The sequence below is a fragment of the Microchirus variegatus genome (genome assembly GCF_963457635.1).
Source record: "Microchirus variegatus genome assembly, chromosome: 13".
In the NCBI taxonomy this organism is placed as follows: domain Eukaryota; kingdom Metazoa; phylum Chordata; class Actinopteri; order Pleuronectiformes; family Soleidae; genus Microchirus; species Microchirus variegatus.
In genome coordinates, this window is record NC_139814.1 from 14,380,115 (window position 1) to 14,402,548 (window position 22,434).

At 41.0% G+C, this 22,434-nt stretch overlaps 3 protein-coding genes across 3 annotated transcripts; 2 read left to right on the top strand and 1 right to left on the bottom strand.

Annotated features, from left to right (window-relative positions):
* Positions 1–3,835: 3,835 nt before the first annotated feature.
* On the top strand, positions 3,836–9,323 carry fabp3 (fatty acid binding protein 3, muscle and heart). The gene is made up of 4 exons (XM_083900276.1): positions 3,836–4,031; positions 7,216–7,388; positions 8,721–8,822; positions 8,920–9,323. Exons 1-4 carry the CDS (start codon positions 3,959–3,961, stop codon positions 8,968–8,970), a joined length of 399 nt encoding a protein of 132 aa, XP_083756402.1. The 5' UTR covers positions 3,836–3,958; the 3' UTR covers positions 8,971–9,323.
* Positions 9,324–11,622: 2,299 nt separating this feature from the next.
* Positions 11,623–15,214, bottom strand: zcchc17 (zinc finger, CCHC domain containing 17). The gene is made up of 7 exons (XM_083899773.1): positions 15,184–15,214; positions 13,963–14,124; positions 13,216–13,316; positions 13,038–13,133; positions 12,857–12,953; positions 12,628–12,776; positions 11,623–12,441 (listed from the first exon to the last, which is right to left on the bottom strand). The coding sequence occupies exons 2-7, from the start codon at positions 14,099–14,101 to the stop codon at positions 12,274–12,276; spliced, it is 750 nt and encodes a 249-aa protein (XP_083755899.1). The 5' UTR covers positions 14,102–14,124; positions 15,184–15,214; the 3' UTR covers positions 11,623–12,273.
* Positions 15,215–15,364: 150 nt separating this feature from the next.
* On the top strand, positions 15,365–20,582 carry snrnp40 (small nuclear ribonucleoprotein 40 (U5)). Its single transcript, XM_083900040.1, has 10 exons — positions 15,365–15,549; positions 16,591–16,720; positions 16,820–16,913; positions 17,038–17,203; positions 17,309–17,431; positions 18,076–18,196; positions 18,300–18,382; positions 19,412–19,473; positions 19,998–20,101; positions 20,368–20,582. The coding sequence occupies exons 1-10, from the start codon at positions 15,439–15,441 to the stop codon at positions 20,415–20,417; spliced, it is 1,044 nt and encodes a 347-aa protein (XP_083756166.1). The 5' UTR covers positions 15,365–15,438; the 3' UTR covers positions 20,418–20,582.
* The last annotated feature ends 1,852 nt before the right edge of the window (positions 20,583–22,434 follow it).

The window sequence follows — 22,434 nt, forward strand, 5'->3', positions numbered from 1 at the left end:
GACCCTGCTTTGTGTGTGTGTGTGTGATTACACAACCTCAAGAGATCATCTGACCGGCTGCAGAATGGGGGGGGGGGTGATGTCGTCAGACACAGAGACTGTGGCAATGAGAGGACACAAATGCTGTGATATGCGTGTGTGTTTGCGCGTTCCGTCTTTGTGTTCGATTTGCATTTTCACTCGTGTGAAGCTCGGACATGTGAGAACACGTCAAATCTGCCCTCTTAACGTCTTTCAAGAACGCCGTACAATCGGGACAATTAACAACTGGTTTTAAAGGCGCAGTTTGACATCTTCGGAGCGTTCATGTACAGTGTTTCCATCTAGATACAAGCATCATTACTGCTTTCATAATTTACACCAGATGTTTCCTGACCCTTGAGGCCAGAACCTGAACTGGACCTTGTGCTGGGGCCGAACCAAGCTGTGAAAATCATTCATTGTGATATACAAGCTCACAGGGTTTGCATTGATGATGGTACTTTTAAAGACAAACAAATGTCTGTTACATTCAAACTATTGTCAAGTTAGTTGAAATAGTGTTGATTCAGCCAATCAGCTCCACACGACTCTCTCTCTCTCTCTGTGTTTAGATCTCGTGTCGCCCGGAGACATTAGAAAGTGATTGGTTTCATGTGGAGACAGACGGGGGGGAACACAACTGAGACAAGTGCAAAAGTGGTTTTCAAAACATGAAAAGAGAGAGAGAGAGAAAACTAACAAAAGAGCAAAGCAGTGTGGAGTAGAAGAAAGGGCAGCGAGGACAATCATGACTTTCTTTTCAACCTTCAACCCCCCCATCAGCCCCACCCCAGTGGAAAAAAGTCAATCATGTCCCCATCCTCCACTCAGGCTGTTGTGTCTTTGACAGCAGGGGTCTGTTTAACATCTCCTCCCCCCTCTTTAAGTCTTTACTCTCCTTTTATTCTTCTAAATCTGTGTTGCTCAAACCTGCAAATTCAGACTTGCCTGAGCCAGAAATAAGTACTGTTTTTCCTAATGGTGTTAAAAAAAAGTACCTTTGTGATTTATTTTACAATTATTTTCCAAAATCTACAAAAGTCGACCCTCTGTCTCACCATTTTTATTTTGAAAATCCCCGCAGGATATCTGTCAATTTAGAGTCCTGAAAAAGTTATTTTTTTTAAATACCACAGGTGTTTGAAAATTGCTTTAGTCTGGACTGGCAGAAAGAGTCGTTTGAAAATGACGATCCACGTTGTTTCTCGTAGCGGATCTGCATCTGAGGACATAATTGACTTCCTGTTTACAAATCGGCGAGGCAATTTTTAAGCCACAAAAACAGAACTTGCAGAACTGGCTTGGTTTGTGTTTTCTACAAAAGTCTTAGTCTGGACAGGCAGGAGTTGTTCTTGAACTGTGAAGAGAGAGAATTCCCTTCCTGCATGACCACTATACCGGAAAAGTTTTTTACTACTTCTGATGAGTATTATGGTTTGTACCAAACTGGTTTGACTCCCTGATCAAGGCTTGAGGCCAAAACGTGTTGGTACACAAAGGATTGAACATTTAATTAAAGGCATCGTAATAGTTTCAAAGAGATTGCTTTGAAATGTATTTCCCATCCAGAGTTCCACTGAGCAACTTATGGTGGGTTTTTTTCCATTATACAGATCTAGCACGACTCGGCTTAACTCGGTCTGACACTGAAGTAAAATACAGCTGAACGCTTTGTGGTTCGGCTCACGATCGCCGGCTTTCAGCAGCAGTGCAGTCGTTAAAAATACACCAGAATATTGAGATTACAGACATTTCCTTGGGGAAACGCATGTTTTCAGGATTTTTAAGTCTTTTTCACTGATTTGCAGTTCAACATTGTTTGATTCCTGTGTCAGACGTTGCGCTCTGTGACGAATCAGTCTGACGACGTCACATTTTAGTATCGTCGCAGATCACTTGGAGCCTTAACAGAGCAGGTACTAAAAAAGTATCAGGTATCAGGTACTATTCCTCGTGGAAAAGCAAAAAAACCCAAGTAGAGTCAAGCCAAGCTGTGCTAGAACGCTACAGTGGAAAAGCGCCATTAAACCTCAACCACTTCCCCTATTAGAGCATTGTCTTTTTAGTTAGTTTAAGTAGTTTAGTTAAAACACTTAAAAACACTGAGCTGTAGAAATCACCTTTCAGTCATGACGTGAAATGCGTCACTCTGTGCGTAGCGTGAGAATGTGTCAGAGAGACATGAAAACAAACCACAGATATGCTGAGAAACACAGCGCTGCATACATGGAGACGATAAGCTTAATCAACATTGTGTGTAAGTTATTGGTGTGGAAGTGGTCACAGACTTTAGGAGGCACAAAACTGACCCCTTACCCTGTTAATATAAAAGTTGACTCTGTAGAGCGGGTTTTAAATTCCCGGGGACTCACATCTTTGAGGACCTCTCGTGGTCAGCAAACACATCTGTCGTCATTAAGAAGGCGCAGCAACTCTATCACTTCCTGAGGGTCCTTAGATGGAACAGACTGCAGTCAAACATACTTGTGACTTTCAGAGGGTGATAACAAGAACTGCAGAAAAGGCTATCAGCTGTCCACTCTATTGACACCACTGCATGGTCCTGGTACCTTTTTAGAGAACAAAGCAATTATCACAGACCACATTTTTGTTTTTTTGAACATGATGTGCAATTTTGCACATAGCTTTATTTGTTTGCATCGTTTTTTATGTTTAACCTCTTATGACCACCAAGTCTGGATTTATACTGATTTTTATGGCTGTAGAATTGTGGTTTTAAAGGGTTCTCTGGATCAACCAAGAACCCTTATAAAACCCTTTCTTCAGGAAAGGGTTTTTCAGAAGCAAATGGTTCCAGGTAGAACCTCAGCCCTTGTAGAAAGACCCTTTTGGAACCCTTATTTCTAAGAGTGTACCACAATGACAAGTATATGGGTGCAAAGATCTATTTCTCTGTGTTCCTGTATCCATCCATCCATCTTCTACACACACAGGGCTGCTGTGTCAATCTCAGCTGACATAGGGCGAAAGGCTGGGGTCACACCTTGGACAGATCACAGATCATTGGTCAGTTCATCATTTTCGACTTTTCTAGATATCTCGAATGGTCTAAGTCTTAGACCATTCGAGATATCTAGATATCTAAGTGCGGCCCGTGAGCCAATGGCGGCCCACAGAAACATTTCTGGCGGCCCGCAATGAATTACAGTTGATAGTTTTAATCCAGGAGCTACTAAGCTTGTTAAATATCTATTGGACATTACTGGATACAGACTAATAAGTGTAAACTTTAGAACTGCAATCTGGTCATTAAAATGATAACAAATGGGATTTCTTTCTGTTTTTTTTCCTTTGGCGCCCCTCAGTCCATTGTTGGGTTCCTAAATTGGCCCTCAGGTATGAACACTTTGAGAACCCCTGGTCTAAGAGTTACGGTAATGATACTGCGCATGTCAAATCCTGTCGGTGACGGGGTTAATGCACATTACCGATGTTGCCTTTGACAATTCTGTTGTTCACTGACTGCACGACAACGATGAAGACAATGTTGAAGGTTACGTACTGTGGCTTTAATATTGACTTAACATGATGCATTCTCTGTTTGAACTAACCATTCGACTCATGCAAAGCACTTGGACTCAACTGTTGTCCTGAATAAATAGACTTGACTTTGTTTGTAAAGCACTTTCTGTGCATGATGGGCCATTTGTGTGAGAACCTGTTAAACACACACACACACACACCCTCCACCCCTGCTCTCTCTCTCTCTCTGCACAGCCTGATGACGTCACGAACAGCAGTTAAAAATCCAGCCAGTAGCATCGCAGTGCGGTGTGAGGCGCTGACTAAACTCAGGCTGACTCTCTCCTCCCTCTCTCATTCTGAATCTCCTTCACTCTGCTGCTCCCTCTCTTCCTCTATCTCTCTTTCTCTCTCTCTCTCTCACACACACACACACACACACACTGCTGCAGACATGGCTGAAGCTTTCGTTGGCACATGGAACCTGAAGACGACCGAGAAATTTGAAGAATATATGACGGCACTAGGTAAGTGTGTGAGAGTCTGAATACGCCTCTCTCTCTCTCTCTCTCTTGGCGTATGCGCATGCGTGTTTGTATCAGGAGAGGATGCAATGGTGCCAGACTGGTGCTGCATGTGAGCACATGTGTACATGGTGCTGCAGAGACATAAACGCTGTGTGTGTTTTAAAGCAGGTGTTAACACAGGGGATCAAGGGGGAGGAGAAGAGTCAACATGAGAGGGGAATGAATGAATGAATGAAAGAGGGAGGAAAAAAGGATAAGGGTGGAAAGAAAGAGGGATGAGGACAAAGATAGATGGAGTAGTTGTTGACCGCATGGTCTGAGTGCTGGAAACAAGGGAGGGGCTGATCTCTCTGTTTCTCTCTGTGAGAAAATGTGAATGGCAAGTAGATGGCCTTCACACACACACACACACACTTTAGCACAATGTGGGTGACCTTTTGTTGAAAGCTGCTCATTGTCCTGACCCCGTCCATGGGTGGAGCTCAGTGATTGGTCTCAAGACCAAGGAGCTGCTGGGACAGGAGGACACAGAGGAGAACGCAGGCGTCCACTCATTCACATCGTGTCTGTGTGTGTAAATAGACTGAAGGGCGAGGCGGGGTGGTTATTGTTGTTTTAAGGATTTCTTTTTCTCACAGCATGAAAGAGGCACCTTCTCAGGGTTGTTACGTACGTCACGAGAACAGAGACATGATGTGGTCTTTTTCTCCAGGCATGAACGTTATCAACGTTAGTCCTGGCCAGGACATTTTCGACCTCTCAAGAAAAGAAAAGTGCAGAACTCCTGGGAAGTCATCATAGGGAATGACAAACATTTCTGCATTAAACAAATGTTAACTCCCAAAAGCATCATTCTTTTCTTGCAGCCCTGAGAGAGAGAACTAATTTCTTTAGACTTGGTTTTAGGATTCGGGAAGATGTTTAGGCCCCCAAAGATTCAGCAAAACCTCCAAAGCTCACGCCCAGATCACACAACACAACAGCAAAGTAATGCAAGTAAATGCAAAACACTGGCGTGAAAAATATTAAGTTTATAGCAGCCTTTCATACTACATTAGAGCTGGTCAGTAAATCAAGTAACCCTGTATACTGGTGCAATATTTGCAGACCAAAGTCTGAAACCACAGTGAACCCGTTTCTTCAACTCTCACACAGGAGCAAAACCCAATCTGTAATTACCTGACATTTATTGTGATAATTAGCAATATAATTTGGAATAATGTGATGTAACGTTTTGGCCATGTTTTTGTTTTTGGCCCAGCCCTGTGCCACACCTACAGTATGTTACCGTTGTAAATGGTGTACAAACAAACTATCTGCAACTAGAAAAGCACACGGAGAGCACAGACCTCCTCCAAGGCAGCTCAGCTCCCCCACAGACCACGCCCAAAATGTAATCACTTGTTCATGGTGTTATTGTGGACATTTCCTGTAAATTTCATCCAAATCCGTGCATGCCTTTTTCAGTTATGTTGCTAACAAACAAACACGAAAAAATATACCACCTTAGCGGAGGTCAATAAACTATAAAAATTTAACTGAAAACTTTTATTATGTGAGCAGTTAACTTTCGTTAAGTATGTGTAAATCTCTCCTTAGATTTGGAAAATACTACTAACAAAAAACAAGGCAATCAGAGATGGCAGACTACACCCCATTCACGCAACAAGCCTCTGGCGGCCTCTGCTGGCCAAAGTGGCAAGTGCAAGTGTGGAAGCACAAACAAACGCCACTGAAAACAATACTTCACTCCCACTCTGTACAATCATTTGTGTTGGGAGACCAACAAGAAGGGGAAACTGAAAGTTATCAATCAGGAAGCAGTTGTAACTGCGTTATTGTCTAAATTAGGATTAAATTGCAGCCCCACACAGTTTTTAAACCAAAACACGAGGCAGCTGCTCCTCAAACATCCCTGTTCTGGAGACTCAAAACTACCAGGGAAATGTGGACTGCAGGCGCATCTGTAGCCAAACATATGCAACATTTTACACCCGTGCAGTACATCCAAGGCCCACATTTTGGGAAGCACTGATTGGCTGCTCAGCATTTGAGCAGCTGAGATGATTAGGGTTAGAGTATGGGAACGGAAATGGTTAAAATCAGCCCACACACACTCCTACACACACATGCAGTAACTTGTGTGTAAACTGGATTGTCATTGTCTCATTTTTTTGCTCTGGCAGCAACGTCTCTGTGAACCAATGAAGTAGAGTTGACTTAGTCCCTCAGTCAGTCAGTCACACACAGACTGAAAGGAACATCAGTCATTATTTGCACACATGCGTGTCTGGACAGGCTGTCAGGTCAGCCGTGTTTAAAGAACATGTTGCATGAACTGACAGGAGACAAACAGGAGATTAGAGAGCGTGACAGATGAAAGGGAGCCAGAGGGCAAAGTCACTGCTACTGATTTCCACCGTTTGTCAACACACTGTATCTGCTCTGGGATGTTTAATGTACACATTTGAAATGTTCCACAATGCTTCAGGGATGATTTATGGCGTCAGATGATCCACACTCTAATATAAATCAACAACAATTGGATAGATGACTGTGGAATCATGTGCAGACCAGGATGAGTCAATCTGATATAATACTATAGCCAATAATGGTTATAACCACCTGATTGGCTTTTCCATTAGCGATAATACCAGGTACTTTTATTTTTTAGTTCCAAGGTTCGGACCACTGATTGGTCAGAGTGTGTCGTCACTGGAAGAGTTTCGACACTAGAATCAAACTGAACAATTCCGAACTGTAGATAAGTTAAAAAGACAAAAAAAAAATCTGAAAATGTACGTTTATCTCCAACATTGGGAAGGAAATCAAATCTCAAATCTCAATATTTAACAGAGAAGTCTGATGTATTTAGTGACAGCACTGCTGAGTCTGTGCTCTGGTCACGCAGGAAGTACTGAACTAATCTTTTTAATTCTAATGATTCAGTACACGGCGAAAACAACTGCTTTACAAGTCTGAGGTAGTAATGGAAAATTAACCAAACTGTGTAGAGTTGAGCCGTGCTGGGACCATGTAGTGGAAAAGTGAGGGATTGTTGAGCCAGCCCCTGTATGCTTCTTACTATAAACCCTGTAAAAAAAGAAATAATGGGGTTAATGGGGTTTTATGTATGACCACCATAGCAATTAACTCACATTTTGTGGCTTTTGTTTTTCCACAGGTGTGGGCTATGCTCTACGCAAGTTGGGCTCCATGACCAAGCCCACCACTATTATCTCAATGGAGGGGGACAGTGTGACGGTGAAGACCCAGAGCACCTTAAAGAACACACAGCTCACCTTCAAGCTGGGGGAGGAGTTTGACGAGACCACGGCCGACGACAGGAATGTCAAGGTGAATGAGTTACGCGTTCAAGTCCTCGATTAAACTTAAAGCTATCGTGTGTGTAAGCTTTGGTGATTTTCGTCGTCGTCGTCGATAAAATTATTCCGTCTCTTAGTGAGCAGAAACAATGTCACGTTATTCGTTAGCTGCACCCTCAACATGAAAACAGGCTTTAGCAAGCAATACTATCAGACCTGACCTGGGCAGCAATTTGTGTGTATCCACCAGTTGTGCACATGTTTATCCTATCAAACAGTGGAATGACAGAGTTTTTTGCAGTGTAATTCAGTTCTGTATCTTTTCATAAGTGCATCATTGTGTTTTCAGTCTTGCTGTTTGCTTTACTTGCGCAATGTTCCTGTTGTCGCAGTCCGTCTTGACATCAAACAAATCACCGCCTTTGTGCATAATAAAATGTCAACACAAGGGCTGAACAATTAATAAAAAAATTATAAATATTGCAATACGGTGTACTGCAATTTTCAAATGTTAAGGCATTCAAATCGTTTCAAATCCTTTTTTGCATGATGGCCCCAAAAAGGACTCTAAACTGGCATATAACAACACCAGAAAACTTTCACAGTTAAGAAATCTCAAAAATGGTTTTATTCTTCTAAAAAAAAAACAACAACACTCAAAATGATTTAAGTTGGTACATAACTGGGTTTTAATTGTCCATGTCATAGTAAACCTAGCAGGGAATCGATAGTTTGAATGAACCATGTCCTACTCCACTACTCTTGCAGCATTTTCCGGTAGACCCATTATGTCACATGACCAAAAACAACTTTAGCTGACTCATAGTGGTTAACACCTGTCAACAATCATCTCATTCTTTTGTGCGTGTTTGGAGTTTGTACTCAGTGTTCAAGCTTTACACACATGCTTCACGCACTATTATTTGGTAATAGTGGAAAAATAATCGTCTGTTGTAGCCCCAGTTATATTAAAGGTGCATTATGTAATAAATCTAAAGCAACAGGCCATAAAATCCTCCTAATATGTCACAGAGACTCAGGAATAATGTTCATATAACAAACTGAACTCACCAACAACAACAGTACAGACAAAATATTTGCATAAAAAAAAATCTTGTCTTGCAGACTGCAAATCATGTTTATGTTTTGAAATCATGTTTTGGCATGTGGCGCCACCTACCGCCGTCTACCAATCATTGCAGTCAGTAGAGTCTCAGCTGCCGAGCAACCACGGGTTGCCAGTTACGTCAGAAAACGAAACCTAAAAGACCTCGGTATTTTGAATTTGAATGTAGTAACTGTTTTTGGCCACATTTTTACATATGGCGCCTTTAACCGTATGTTTGTCTCCTGTTGTTCGCAGTCCCTTGTAACAATAGCGGACGGTAAGATGGTGCACGTACAGAAGTGGGACGGCAAAGAGACGTCACTGGTCAGGGAGGTCGACGGAGACGCCCTCATACTCGTGAGTGCTCTAAGCAAATGTTACATATTAGACTTTCCGTAAGTGTCTGCTTGTCGTCTCATCGCTCTTCTTCTTCTTCTTCTTCTCTCCGACACAGACGCTCACAATCGGAACCGTTGTTTGTACACGTCGCTATGAAAGGGCATAGTGAGCTGAAGCTCTGGTTCCACTGACACCACCTCCACCCAGGCTGAGCATGGTGGCTGCAGAATCAACCCCCCCCCCTCATTCTGTATACTGTATACAGTCAGCACTGCCGCTGACCGTGACATCATCACACGCCATATCGATATACCGTTTGTGTTGTTCCTCAACACCTGAAGAAGAGTTCCCATTTCAATGATTTGTTGTTTTTAATGTTCTCTCAAATGGCCTTTTTGGTTTTTATTTTTGTTTTCTGTTTTTTAGAAAATGTGTTCTGCACAGTGCCTGTGATAAAAGTCTGGAAAAGTGTTTGACGATTTGTTCTAAGTATTGAGAACTGAAAAATAAAAAAAAGTGACCACACTGGCAAAACTGTGGAATTCATTACTGACATAATTAGTAAGCTTCTACTGGTGAACTTTTGAGGAGTTTCGTGTTCTCACACTTCCTTTTTAAGTGTATTAAATAACCTGTTTATCTTAATGTTGGCAACAAAAAGCATAGGATATGTAGTTGTCCAATGTGGGCTATTAACATGGGGGTTAAAATGGTCACTTCCTTAGAGCTGATCTGAGCCAAGGTGACTTATTCTGGTGAAAATGAAGAACAAATTCATACATTCAGGTTCTGCACGTGTCCATCCATCCATCCATTATCTACCGCTTTTTCCTCCACCAGAGGGTCACGGGGGGTGCTGTGCCTATCTCAGCAGACATTGGGCGATAGGCAGGGTACACCCTGGACAGTTCGTTCTGCACGTGTACGAATTGTTATTATTTAATCTTCAATTTCTTCCAAATGAAAATAATTTCACCTACATTTTCACACTTTCAGAACTAAGTTTTCCGATTTTAACAATCGAGTTGTTAAATCTTGTGCCATGAGGCAACTGAAAATACTCCACTCTGATCTCTGAAGGTTACAAAAAACAAACACATGGTGTATGAGCTCAGTAGTAATACATAGGTACATCTGGGTGGATCCAAGACACACTTTCCATCACTGCTGGTTTTACAGGACCTCAGAGGTTATTTATAGCCGTGTTGTATGTGCATGTGAATGGCTCTGGCTAAGTGAGAGGAAAGTGTTTTGTGAGATGTGCGTGTACTGTTGTGTCCTGCGCTTGAACATAATGCACGCGCATACGTGTCATCTAAATTTGGACCTAAGTTCCTGCGCACAGTAGGTCGATGTATTGTGTTCGGGCCCGCTTGTTGCCAACTAGAAGCAGGGTGAATGGGTGAAAGTGATCACATGCATCCTCATCGAGCAGGGGTCAGCAAGTACACGAGGCCCAGGGCCAATTTTTTTAGTGAGCAATTGAAGATTGGGCCAAAACATTGTTTCCTCATCAAGCAAAGTGCCTTAAAACGTCTGCAGTCAGAAACAAAAAAAACTACGTTTGCTGCCTTGAGCGAACAGCTTGTTAAGAAGACAAATGCTTGTGAGATACACTACTGTTCAAAAGTTTGGGCTCACTTAGAAATGTGCTTATTTTTTAAGGAAAAGCATTTCTTTCAATGAATATAACATTAAATTAATCAGAAATACACTCTATACATTGTTAATGTGGTAAACGACTATTCTAGCTGCAAACGTCTGGTTCTTAATGGAATATGTACATAGGTGTATAGAGGCACATTTCAGCAACCATCTCTCCAGTGTACTAATGGTACATTGTGTTTGCTTATCGCGTTATAGAAGGCTATTGGATGATTAGAAAACCCTTGTGCAATGATGTTACACAGCTGAAAACAGTTTTGCTGGTTCTTTGACAAAAGGGCAGTTATTAAAAAGTTATTATTTGGAATAAAAATCATGATTTCTAATCTTGTCAATGTCTTGACTATGTTTTCTTTTCATTTTGCAACTCTTTTGATGAATAAAAGTGTGACTTTTATGGAAAACAGAAATTGTATAGGTGACCCCAAACTTTTGAATGGCAGTGTACACACTGTTAATATTTATTGTGCATCATTTTAAGAATTAGGGCTTCTGAAAATATGATAATAGTTATTTTACCAGTATTTACTTGTCCATGACAACAGCAGTAATTTTTATTTTTTTTTCAAACCAAACACTGTGAGTTCTAGCAACACAATCTATTTGAATGATTTTCTATTTTTTCAGAAAAAGCTTTAATTAGAAGCAATTAATTTAACCTCTTCAGGGGTTGTGATGTTTAACTATTTTGACGTTTTGCAAAGGAGGACAAAGTCATTGCGTGTCTGCCCGGTGCAAAAGGAGACGAGGGCGACTGAGACTGACCAACAAAGTGGAGTCATTCCCGTGGGAATTCACAGAGTTCAATCAAACACCTGCAGCTGGAAGCAATCTATCACACTAGAGTCCCACATGTAGAAACATGGTATCTGGGTCAAAAACCTAACCTTAAATTATCTTACCTTACACGTTGACAAAGGTTAATCCTTTTTTTTTTGTAAAAGAAAGTTTGTTTTTTTACCCTAATGGAACATGACCCAACCTGATGTTGTGTAAATACTTCAATCCATCCTTCACATGAAAACATGAACCTTAAGTGACCCCTCAGAGACCCTCCTAACAGTATGTTGTAGCAGCAACATTATGAGTTCAAGGTCCGAGAACAAAGACATCAAAGGCTTTTTCTTTTTTTACCTTTCCAAGTAAAACACCTTTTAATGGGGTTAACAGTAGACATGCAGGAAGTGGGTTGTGTGTGCGTGTGTACTGTGACCAAGTCCTGGAGACAATATAAATACACAAGCATGGATGTACACACAAGTACACAATAAGCGGCAGACAACTTAAGGATATCGGCATTGCATGAAGTTTCCTGTGTGTATATTTTACCTCTTCCTCTCTTTCTCTCTGCGTGTGTGTGTGTGGCTTCTTGTGGATTATTTCAAGGTTTTGTCCATGTCTGATCCTCTTATAAATTTGTTTTTACTGCCTCATTTCTGCTTGATGGATTTCCCAGAGCATTAGAAACAGGATATCTGGGTTTGAGGAGGGATAACCACTTGCTGCCGTATTGCTCACAAGTATCAGGTTTCAAATGATGAATGAACCCCCCTTCTCCCTTGAGGGAGACTGGGGTTTCATTAGGACAAGTGGGGCTTGTCTTCCGATTTCTGTGTTTGCTCAGTTTCCATCTTTAAAGGGGGGTCTAAATGTGCTTGAATGTTTCTATTTTAAAAAAGCTTGTGGTGGAAGAATGATCCAGAAAAGACAAGTGTCAGTCAGTCACTGTCTGTTTCTAACCACTTCCCATTTTTGCGCCTGGGAGATAGCTGCTGCTGCTGTTAGTGTACTGTGTGTCGCTGTCTCAGCTGTTTTTGTGAGATTTGTGTTTCTTATGTTTCTTCTTCTTTTTGTCGTCTCTGTCGTGCGAGCGCTCGTGGCGCCTCCTCTTGGATTTACACTCCCCACTGTTGCTGCTGCTGTCGCTCTCCGACTCCTTCCTCTCCCTCTTTCTCTTCTTCATTTTCTTCTCCTGAATAATAAAGATAAAAAAAGTGCGGTAATAAAGGGAACTTGCATAGTGATGATGAAGCGATATGGAAAAAAGAGGGCAGCAGTTTCAATACCTCAAACACACACAAAAAACAAAAGACACACAAAGTACTGTGGAAGACAGTTGGAATAAAACGACGTTGGGCAATAAAGCTGTTAAATTCACCTTCTTTTTCTTCTTCTTTTTGTCCGAGTCTTGCTGGAGTGCAGCTGTGGAGGTCTGTTGCTGTGGCTGCTGTGTCCCTACATCGTCCTCTTCAGGCAAAAGAGCGTACTGCAAGCCCGGAGCAGAAAAACAGTCCTTTGTAAAGTGACCTGAAACAGAAATAATCATAAAATCAAATGGTTGCTGAATTTAAGAAATGACAGTTGTATTGTAAAGTCGGCGTTCCTACCTTTGCAGCCGCACTTTGAACAAGTCGTGTTGAGCACGGCCTCCAGTGTGATCCTGTTGCCGGTTTGGTCTCTAAACTGCCTACGTCGTCTCGAATCCTGCCTACAGTCACACACAGGTTTCCGTAAGACATGACTGTACATGATGCACAGACACTAACAAACAAAAAAATATGACAACACTTGCTCTGCCATGACGTTGTTGGGGTCCAAGTCCCGTCCTGTTCCCTGATTGACAGATTTCATTGAGAAGGACATCTTCACCTTGTCACCCCGAATCTGATAAGTGGAGGACAGTGTTATGATCACCCTTGTTGTTTTACATATAATTGTGCGTATGTGTGTGTGTCAGTGTTGTTACCTCTCTCCCAATTACTTTAATCCACACCTGTTCCCCCACATCCACAATTTCTGAGGCACTTTCCACCCGTGAAGCTGACATCTCACTCACATGTACCAGGCCTGAGCGAACAACAGAAGCAAGTGGACATGTTCAGTCATTCATTTAAAGAAATAATTGAATTTTTTTGCTGACAATGAAATTACAGACTGACCAATTCACAGATATATTGACATCCACATCAGGGAAAAAACAAGAAATGTGAGTACAGAATGGCCTGTCCAACAAAATTTTCAAAAGATGTAAAACCTTTTTTATCATCTGAATACCAAGAAGCAGGTGGTGTTGAATGTAAACTCATGAAACGTTGCTCAGTTTGCCCTCCAGTGGTGATAATGAGAATTTGGTGTTTGGTTTTACATGCATGTAAAAAAAAAGGGTAAATCCTACTGCAAATATAGAAATTGAGAAATCCACTCTACCAATCTGTTCCTTTGTAACACAGACACTAACTGTGGAAACCAGAATCATCTGGCAGTCAGACTGCTCTGCCAAGTTCCTGTTTGCATTATACTGTATCTTGTGCTGCTTACTTATTTATATCAATATTTTAAACCAACTGTCACTGCCCTGTTTCTTTGTCTTACCACTACTACTATTAGTAAAATTAGTTTGCTAATTTTCCCTCTTTATAGATCATTTATGTGGATACAGAAAAGAAGAAAAGAGATATAACAATATTGTACGTGACATCGCCACTGCACAAACCTTCCTTCTTGTATCCTGGGAGTCGGACAAAAGCTCCGTAGGTTTGCACAGAAACCACTTCTCCTTTGGCGATGCTGAACAGCGGAGGCAGACCCTCCAGTCCAGCAGGCTCATGTGCTTGTCCATCACTGTCCGACATGGTGTCAGTGGAGACAGACCAGTCTTGAAGAATGATAAGGAAACATAATTAATCACTTGTAGTATCCTAACATGGGATAAAATCTCCTGTTTGCAACTCAGATCTCAAATGGATGGTTCTGTTTATCCATCTACAATAAAGAAATCAATCACATAACACTTTTAAAATGAAACGTTCTGGTGCAGGAATTATGGAAAACAAAACAATCTATCAATAAATTCATAAAATCAATTTAAAAAAAGATATGTTCACTATTAAAACTTGGAATGTAAATATCACTGAGCACAATCGCATTAAATATGATTTGTTATTCAAAGAGTGTACTTGGTACTCTGTACTTGGTCATAAAGGTTTTATACCAACACCAAGTTGTCTGCTGTAGTTTAAAGATGGTTGACAAATAAAATATTACAACCTGGATGAATAATTTGAGGCTTACATGGTTGTCATAATCAATCATACTGATTTGTATGGCTGCAACTAACGATTATTTCCATGATCGATTAATCTGTTGATTATTTTCTCGATTTATCAAGTAAAAGTTTGAGCCATAAAATGTCCGATAATGTTCTGTGTTTCTCAAACCTGTAAATTATGTTTAAACTAAAGTAACTGTTTTGATTATTTGTTTTCTTTCCCCTTCTTTTCCCCTGTAAATGGTTTGTTTTTACTGGGTGCTTATGCACCACAACTCTGAATTAAAATCCCGTTAAACCAGTAAATGTCCCCCTCTGCACAGTTTACCCTGCTCGGATGCTGCGAACTTCTTTTACAAATATGTGACTGGCTGTATTTAAAAGTATGAAACATGCAGAGCATTAAAAGTGTGCATAAGGTATTGAATAGAATAATAAAACGGTAGTAACGATACATTTGTTCTAACACACTGTGAACAGCAGCAGTGAGGCTAGGCTAACGTTAGCCAGTAAGTATCGTCTTCTTCCAAGCTTAAAGAAATATAACACACATAAACAGATAATAACCATTCCAGTCAGTAAAAAAAAACACGGTTTAGAAAACAAGACGGAATTAAAGTATATATCAAAGTGAAATATTACTATAAAACCTTATTTTTTAGTTACCTTTATTGAGAGCGGAGCCGATTCTGTTTCGCTTCCGGTGCAAATAAGGACGATAACAACCACAACAACCAATCAACGCAGTCTATTCAGACTCTAGCCAATGACACGCCTTATAGCCGCCGGAAGTAGTTACTGTCTGGTGTTCGACGGTGTTACTCCGCTGGACGTCCGTTCACGAAAGGCGCCCGTTGTTTTTTCCTGAATTGTAGCTTTGAAAATTAATAGTTTCTACTGTTTATTTTCGTTTCAACGGAGATGATTGACCCGAAGAAGAGAGCAGCGGACATGGCGGTGGTTCCTGCCGACGTGAAACGGCCCCGGACGGAGCTGGTGGCGGCGGCTCAGTCTCAGCAACTCGTGGCAACGGTAACGACAGAGTAACCCCGTGTCGTGTGAGAAGAAAAGTAGTGGGAGAAACTCAGCAGACAGAATAAAACAAACCCACAGTCATTGTTAACCCCTGTAATCTGTAGTGAAGTGCATTAAATGGATGATAATGATGCCTACATTTAATTTTAACGGAAGTGAGCTGCTTATTTACAGTCGAGCAGGAAACGAGCATTCAGAGACGTAAATACTACGATCTCTTTAGGGCTGAGATTTACCAATAAACTGATACTGGTGAAGCATTTAATTCAGAATCAAATTACGTAATATCTCCTAGGCCATTCAATTTGCAGATTACCTCAACCACAATCATACAAACACGTATATGTCAATGACACAGAACAACAAACCGATTCAGTTTATGCTGATCAAAATGGGACAACTAAGGTAAAATAATTAATTAGTTAATGGTACTTTTGGATGATGTGCTTCACGTGTAGACGGAACAACTATGATTGTTATTGTCGTCATTATCCTTTTCCTCAATTAAAAATTTGCAATCAGTAAAATTTATAAAATAATTGCCTTTTAATAATTGTGTAAAATGCACAGTAATTTCCCAAAAGTGGTGTGTTGAAATTGTCTTTTTATGTTCTCTAAAACCTAATGGTATTCAGTGTTCTACATCATATAACATAACAACAAAACACTTGAGAGCTGCTTTCACACACATGCACTATATTTCAGAGATTGATTGATTTATGGTCTTTAAACTAGTCAGCAGAAGTTGCTCAAGAGATTCTCCTTCCAGCTCCCCAGTATAATATATGGGCCAAGTGAGTTTATGTGACAACGCAGCAGGAGAAACTGTGGAAAATCCACAGCAGGGGAATTGGTGAGTGTCCTTTCTTCTGGATCTGGGGATTCTCCTGCTGATGTGAATGTGTCTCACTCAAAAATCTAACTCCAGATAACCCCCCCCCCCCAAGCTTGCATCTGAAAACCACTTTAGTGAGGGACTGGAATCAGTCAGTTTGTGCTCCTAAAATGACTAACCACTAATATTGTCTCCTGCTTTAGGGCCCTCCACGAACATCCAGTCTTCAGGCTCCAATCATGCTGATGTCTGGCCATGAGGGCGAAGTCTACTGCTGCAAGTTTCATCCCAATGGTGCCACGCTGGCTTCCTCAGGATTTGACAGGCTCATATGTGAGTTGTTGGCAACAATTTTTTAACATGTCTGTTAAAAATGGTTTATTCGGCCACGCTCGTGAATGCATTGTTGTGCCCTGTGTTTCTTTGCTGCAGTGATGTGGAATGTGTATGGAGATTGTGATAACTTTGCCACACTGAAGGGCCACAGTGGAGCAGTGATGGAGCTGCACTACAACACAGATGGCAGGCATGAAAACTCACTTCTCTTGACATGTGAAATAAATTCTTCTACGTCAGTGGTTTCGTTGACTGGACTGATAAATGTTTCAGGAAAGAGATGCCCACCGGTGATGTCTTGCTTTGTATTTCAGCATGCTCTTTTCAGCGAGCACGGACAAGACTGTAGGTGTGTGGGACAGTGAAACGGGTGAGAGGATGAAGCGTCTGAAGGGACACACCTCCTTCGTTAACACCTGCTACCCCGCTCGCAGAGGGCCACAGCTCGTCTGCACCGGCAGTGATGACGGGACAGTCAAGGTTAGATTTATTGTTTAGAATTATGAATCTGACGATGGATTGAGGAAAATGTTGTTATCTCATAGCGCCTTTGTTGAGCTCTCTCTGTGTTTGTCACCCTGGTAGCTGTGGGATATTCGTAAGAAGGGGGCGATCCACACTTTCCAGAACACCTATCAAGTGTTGGCCGTCACCTTCAACGACACCAGCGATCAGATTCTGTCTGGAGGCATCGACAATGACATCAAGGTACAGAGCTGCAATTTATGCAGAAAATGTGGCATTAAAAATGATTTCAGTCCTGCATATTGATGAACCATGAATGCTCTATGTTCTTAATTTTTGATTGCTGTATTTTATGCAAATTAAAATGTGTAAGTTGTTGTTATCATTGCAATAAGATACAGGTTAGTGCAGACATCTTGATTGTGTCATGTCATGATGCTCAAAAATCCCCCAAACCAGAAATTATCTTCTCTAGTTATTAGTTATGAACAAAAGTGCTTGTAGAGTTTGTTGCAGCATCCATGCATGGCTACAGATGTCAAAAACTGTGAGAGCAACAGAGATAAAGTTGATCTTTTAGTTTTGATCTTGTTTTCCCACCACTGTGGCACTGTGGCAACATCTGCTGAAGGGAATGAATGGGGTCATTCAGTGTGCTTTTTATCTAATTAAAGTAGTGTTTGTCAGTAATGAAAGCCACCGCATTTGCATTTTTGTCAGTGAATTATTATATATATATTATAACTGTTTGGTGCTCATCATGTATGATGGATGGTTTTCTGTTGAATTTTAATCTTCTCTTTGCTCTGTTTGTACTCATATAGTCCTATAATACATTTCCTTATCGAAAAACAAAACTGTGAGGTGGTGTTGTTTGTGTTGTGCAGGTGTGGGACCTGAGGCAGAACAAGCTAATCTACAATATGCACGGCCATGGCGACTCGGTAACCGGACTTGCATTGAGCTCTGAGGGATCCTATCTTCTCTCAAACTCCATGGACAACACAGGTAGAACATGTGTATGATGGATGTTTTCTCAGGACACGTTGCTCGATTTTCTGTTGTTAAATATTTCATTTGTGGGGTTTTTTGTGTGTGTCGCTGTGTTTAGTGCGTATCTGGGATGTTCGACCATTTGCGCCCAAGGAGAGATGTGTGAAGATCTTCCAGGGCAATGTTCACAACTTTGAGAAGGTATACAATGAGAAGCTCTGCAGCACTTTGTGGATTAAGACACATTCAGTGTCCTTGCATGTTTAGGACTGATGCACTGCTTTATATACTGAAGATGTGGGAAGTAGAATATATTTTTTACAATCCAGCAGAGTCAATAGAGCTAAAGCTAAGTGTTTTTTATTAATGTGCATTTTAGATTTGTGCACCTGAATAGAAACAAAACATTTGATAAAGACTTGAAATATTGCATTAAAGGTTTAATCATTGAGGGAAATAGTAGACACAGCCAGTTAATGGTAGATGAAAATTAGTGGATGATTGAAATTATTTTTGGGACCACAAGCTTGGTGTAGTGGCAGCAAGAAGACCTGTGTTTCTGCAAGTTTGCATGTTCTCCCCGTGTGTGCATGGGTTTTCTTCGGGCTCTTCAGTTTCCTTGCAGATATGGAAATTAGGCAGATTGGACACTAAATTTACCGAAAGTGTGAGAGTAAATGGTTGTCCTAGTGGAGGAATGGTGCAGGAAGCCTGTATTACTACATTAATAAATTGAAGCAGCAACAAAACACCACTGTATATCAACATATCAACAACTTGAGGTGTTGCATCTTGTTGTTATCCTTCTGTGGTGACATGGACTTTGGCGTCACCTACTGTTTATCTCAGGGGAATCACTTAAGTTGATGGAAACGCATAAGTGCACACTTTTTTTAATAAATCTGTTGATTTTTGCAAGGCATGTTAAAGAAGTTCTTAAATTATTAATGCATAACTAGCATTTTAATGCTTTTTTTATCTTGTTAATTGAATCTGTTTGTACATAAGTGACTCACAGCTGCCATCCTGCTGGCAGAGTTTGCGTGTGCTGCCGACCACAGCTGTGGGACATCGCCTTTCATTCTCCCTTGCCTCTCCCATCACTCTGCTCTCCTTTCTAATAAAGAAAGTCTTGTCTTTCATCTAATTATAGTAACAGTAGCTCACATGTAGAGTGGACGGATGCTTGCGTCGTGTTTCTAACATCTGTTCCTGTTGTTGTGCGTTCAGAATTTACTGAGATGCTCCTGGTCGACTGACGGCAGCAAGATCGCTGCAGGTTCCGCTGATAGGTAAGAAGACCCCTGCCAACACACACACACACATTGATGAGGTTCTGCCTCATTAGGACTAGGTTTTGGTCTCCATAAGGACGACTGGTCCTGACAAGGTCAGTGTTTATGCCAGAAAAAGGTCCCAAAGAGGTAACAAATACAAGTGTACACACTGGCTGGCTGGCTGGCTAGAGGCCAGGGTATACTTAATTATTAGGTTTGGGAACATTCTTGTTGCCAAAGTCCTGATGTTCCCTGCAGGTGACTCCTCAGGTTCCACTTCTCTGTCATTGATCTCCTCTCTCATCTGTCTCACACAACAAATGAGACATTCCTGGGCCTTATGATTCATATTGTATGATAAATGAGGGTCGACTACAACAACGTAGTATAACATGGACCAAAGTCTCCTTAGAGACTTAATAGAAGTCTCTCGGCTGAGTGATTGAAGGTTTCCTGAAGATTTTGAAAGTGACATGGGTCAGTGAATGAGCCTGAGCAATATCAAAATTGACCGCCATTGATCGCGTCTGTGTTCACAGGTTTGTGTATATTTGGGACACAACATCACGTAGGATCCTGTACAAGCTGCCAGGCCATGCCGGCTCTGTCAACGAAGTGGTCTTCCACCCTGAGGAGCCAGTAGGTGAGTTAAAGAGCCACTTTACTCTCAGATTACACACTGTAAAACACTTAAAAAGAATAGCACAAAACAATTGTGAAGGCAGGAGGAACAGGTTTGTGGGCTTTCTTAAACTTCATGGACACATTGGCGAGAAGATCTCTTTTGTGTTCATGTGGCTTTGCCCGAGTTATTTATTATTTTATTTAATCTTAGTTTGTAGCTCAGCTCAAATTTGGTAACGGAAACATAACTAATGCAAATTGTTTTGTTTTTTTCCTTCCACACAGTGCTCTCTGGAGCCAGTGATAAACGGCTCTACATGGGAGAAATCCAGTAGGATTTTTGTGTAGAAGCCTGGATACGTATGTACAGTGTGTGTGTGTGTGTGTAATTGTCCCACTGTGGAAGTAGAGAGGTGGTGTGGGTTAAGAGTCGATGTAGTCGCATGTGCTACAGCTGGTGTAAAGTTTATTACACTCGGGCACAACAACCTCACATGTTTTTTTTTAATCTGGATTTGTTTCTTTTTAATAAACTTCAATATTCTGTAAAAAAAAAAAAAACTATCACATTTGTTTGTCATACTGAAGTTTTCCTGTGTTTGACGTCTTTGCCGAGTAACTGTAGCTGTGAACTGTCTCACCATTAGAGCTACAGCTATTGAACCTTTAATGCATTCACAGCAGATTAATGGCTTTTTATTTTGGTCCCCGGGACCTTTTTGCCTCAGGCCCCAAACTTTTCTCAAAAAAGCCTCTGACAATGACTACAAAGAGAGCCAGTTTCAAAGGTGCAGTGTGTAAAAAAAATTGGTGCAATCTGATGTTGAGACAGCAGATTATAACAAATGGAAGACCCTCCACTCCACTTCCTTTCCCAAGTTTGCCAGGGAACTACAGTTTATATGCATGTTAAAAGTCTGATTTACGTCCAACTAAGATAATAATTTGGTTTTCTTAATGTCATATAAACACATTAGTCCCGACTAAAATTGAGCTAGCCTTTATCGGAAAACGTATTTGGATAATGCGATTCATTGTCCGATTACTCCGGACTGTATGTTCTTAGTCGGACTACCGCACTCGCACCAAGATTCCCTCCCCGGTCCTTGACCCAGAAGTAGAAGGAGACGATGTATAAATTACAGTACAGTTGTCGTAAGAGAAACAACACGATTAAAATGTAAATGTTTAAACCGACTCAATACGCACCAGCTTATGGAGCAAGGCTATTCAACTTAAGGCCCGGGGGCCAGATCAGGCCCTTCAAGCAATTTGGACCGGCCCATGGCCCATTAACCCATAAATAATGAATGTATTATTAAAAATACAATAAAACCATAGCTTTGCCTATTTCTGACACTTTGTGATACTTTGTGTCCTTTTTTGGCAAACACTAGTACAACTGTAATTGTAGGCAGCCTATGTATGTACCAGAATATTTTATATTCTGTAGCGGTACCTGTGTCTTGTTGGTACGGTTACTTATATTTCAGCAAAAATAGCCTATTTTGGCCATTACACCTTAATGTTGTTTATATTGTTCCAATTGTGACTGTTATACCCAAATGTTGGTGGTACTGTAACTGTAACCTTTTTGCACTATACGCAAATTGTACCTGAATGTTGGTGGTTTTGTTACTTACCTGTTAAGCACATAACTAGCAGCTATTTCAATACATAGGTGCTAAATAATTTAAAACATTTTGTATCTATTTGTATCCGTTTACTGTACATTTAACTCAAAATAGTAGTACAGCCTTCCGAAAAGCTTGCCCTCCGGAAATTTTAGTTGAATAGCCCTGCTATAATGAGACACAGCGCCACCTATGGAGGTGGAGTCAGACGTACGCAGCCAATAAATAAATAAAAAATTCCTCTGGATGTATACCTGGAATATACTCGACTTTCCGATTGCTCGTCTTATTCGGACTATGGCCATAGCCCGATTAGAATGTAAATGTACTGACTGGCCTTCAATTACGAGAAACCTTGTTAGTTTTAGCTTGAAAATGCTAAATGCTCTTTATTGTTATGTTCTATGTTTGGGTTGCAGTTCAAAGACGGCGGCCTACTTAAAACACTTGCATATAAATGTAAAATACGTGCTCTGGTTGGTTTGTTTGTCGCGCAGCTGTAGATAAATGGCGCCGCAAGATGGCCGCCTCCATTAAGCAAGGCCCGAGTCTAGAGTATGACTTGTCCTTTGTTATTTTTTAATCCTTATCTATTCAAAAATCATTAAATTATAATATTAAGTATTTGTTTTAATTACCTAGTTATAGCATGAAATGGTTTTCTGTCTTATTGATTGTCGTGGCCCTGCGCTAACCACCTCTGTGGTGCTCAAATCTG

Coding starts and splice junctions, on each gene's coding strand:
- fabp3 (XM_083900276.1), top strand. CDS start 3,959: ATGGCTGAAGCTTTCGTTGGCACATGGAACCTGAAGACGACCGAGAAA. Junction 4,032..7,215: donor AGAATATATGACGGCACTAG/GTAAGTGTGTGA, acceptor GTTTTTCCACAG/GTGTGGGCTATGCTCTACGC. Junction 7,389..8,720: donor CCGACGACAGGAATGTCAAG/GTGAATGAGTTA, acceptor TGTTGTTCGCAG/TCCCTTGTAACAATAGCGGA.
- zcchc17 (XM_083899773.1), bottom strand. CDS start 14,101: ATGTCGGACAGTGATGGACAAGCACATGAGCCTGCTGGACTGGAGGGT. Junction 13,317..13,962: donor CCCAGGATACAAGAAGGAAG/GTTTGTGCAGTG, acceptor TTGTTCGCTCAG/GCCTGGTACATGTGAGTGAG. Junction 12,777..12,856: donor TTCAAAGTGCGGCTGCAAAG/GTAGGAACGCCG, acceptor TTTCTGTTTCAG/GTCACTTTACAAAGGACTGT.
- snrnp40 (XM_083900040.1), top strand. CDS start 15,439: ATGATTGACCCGAAGAAGAGAGCAGCGGACATGGCGGTGGTTCCTGCC. Junction 16,721..16,819: donor AGGATTTGACAGGCTCATAT/GTGAGTTGTTGG, acceptor TCTTTGCTGCAG/TGATGTGGAATGTGTATGGA. Junction 16,914..17,037: donor CACTACAACACAGATGGCAG/GCATGAAAACTC, acceptor TTTGTATTTCAG/CATGCTCTTTTCAGCGAGCA.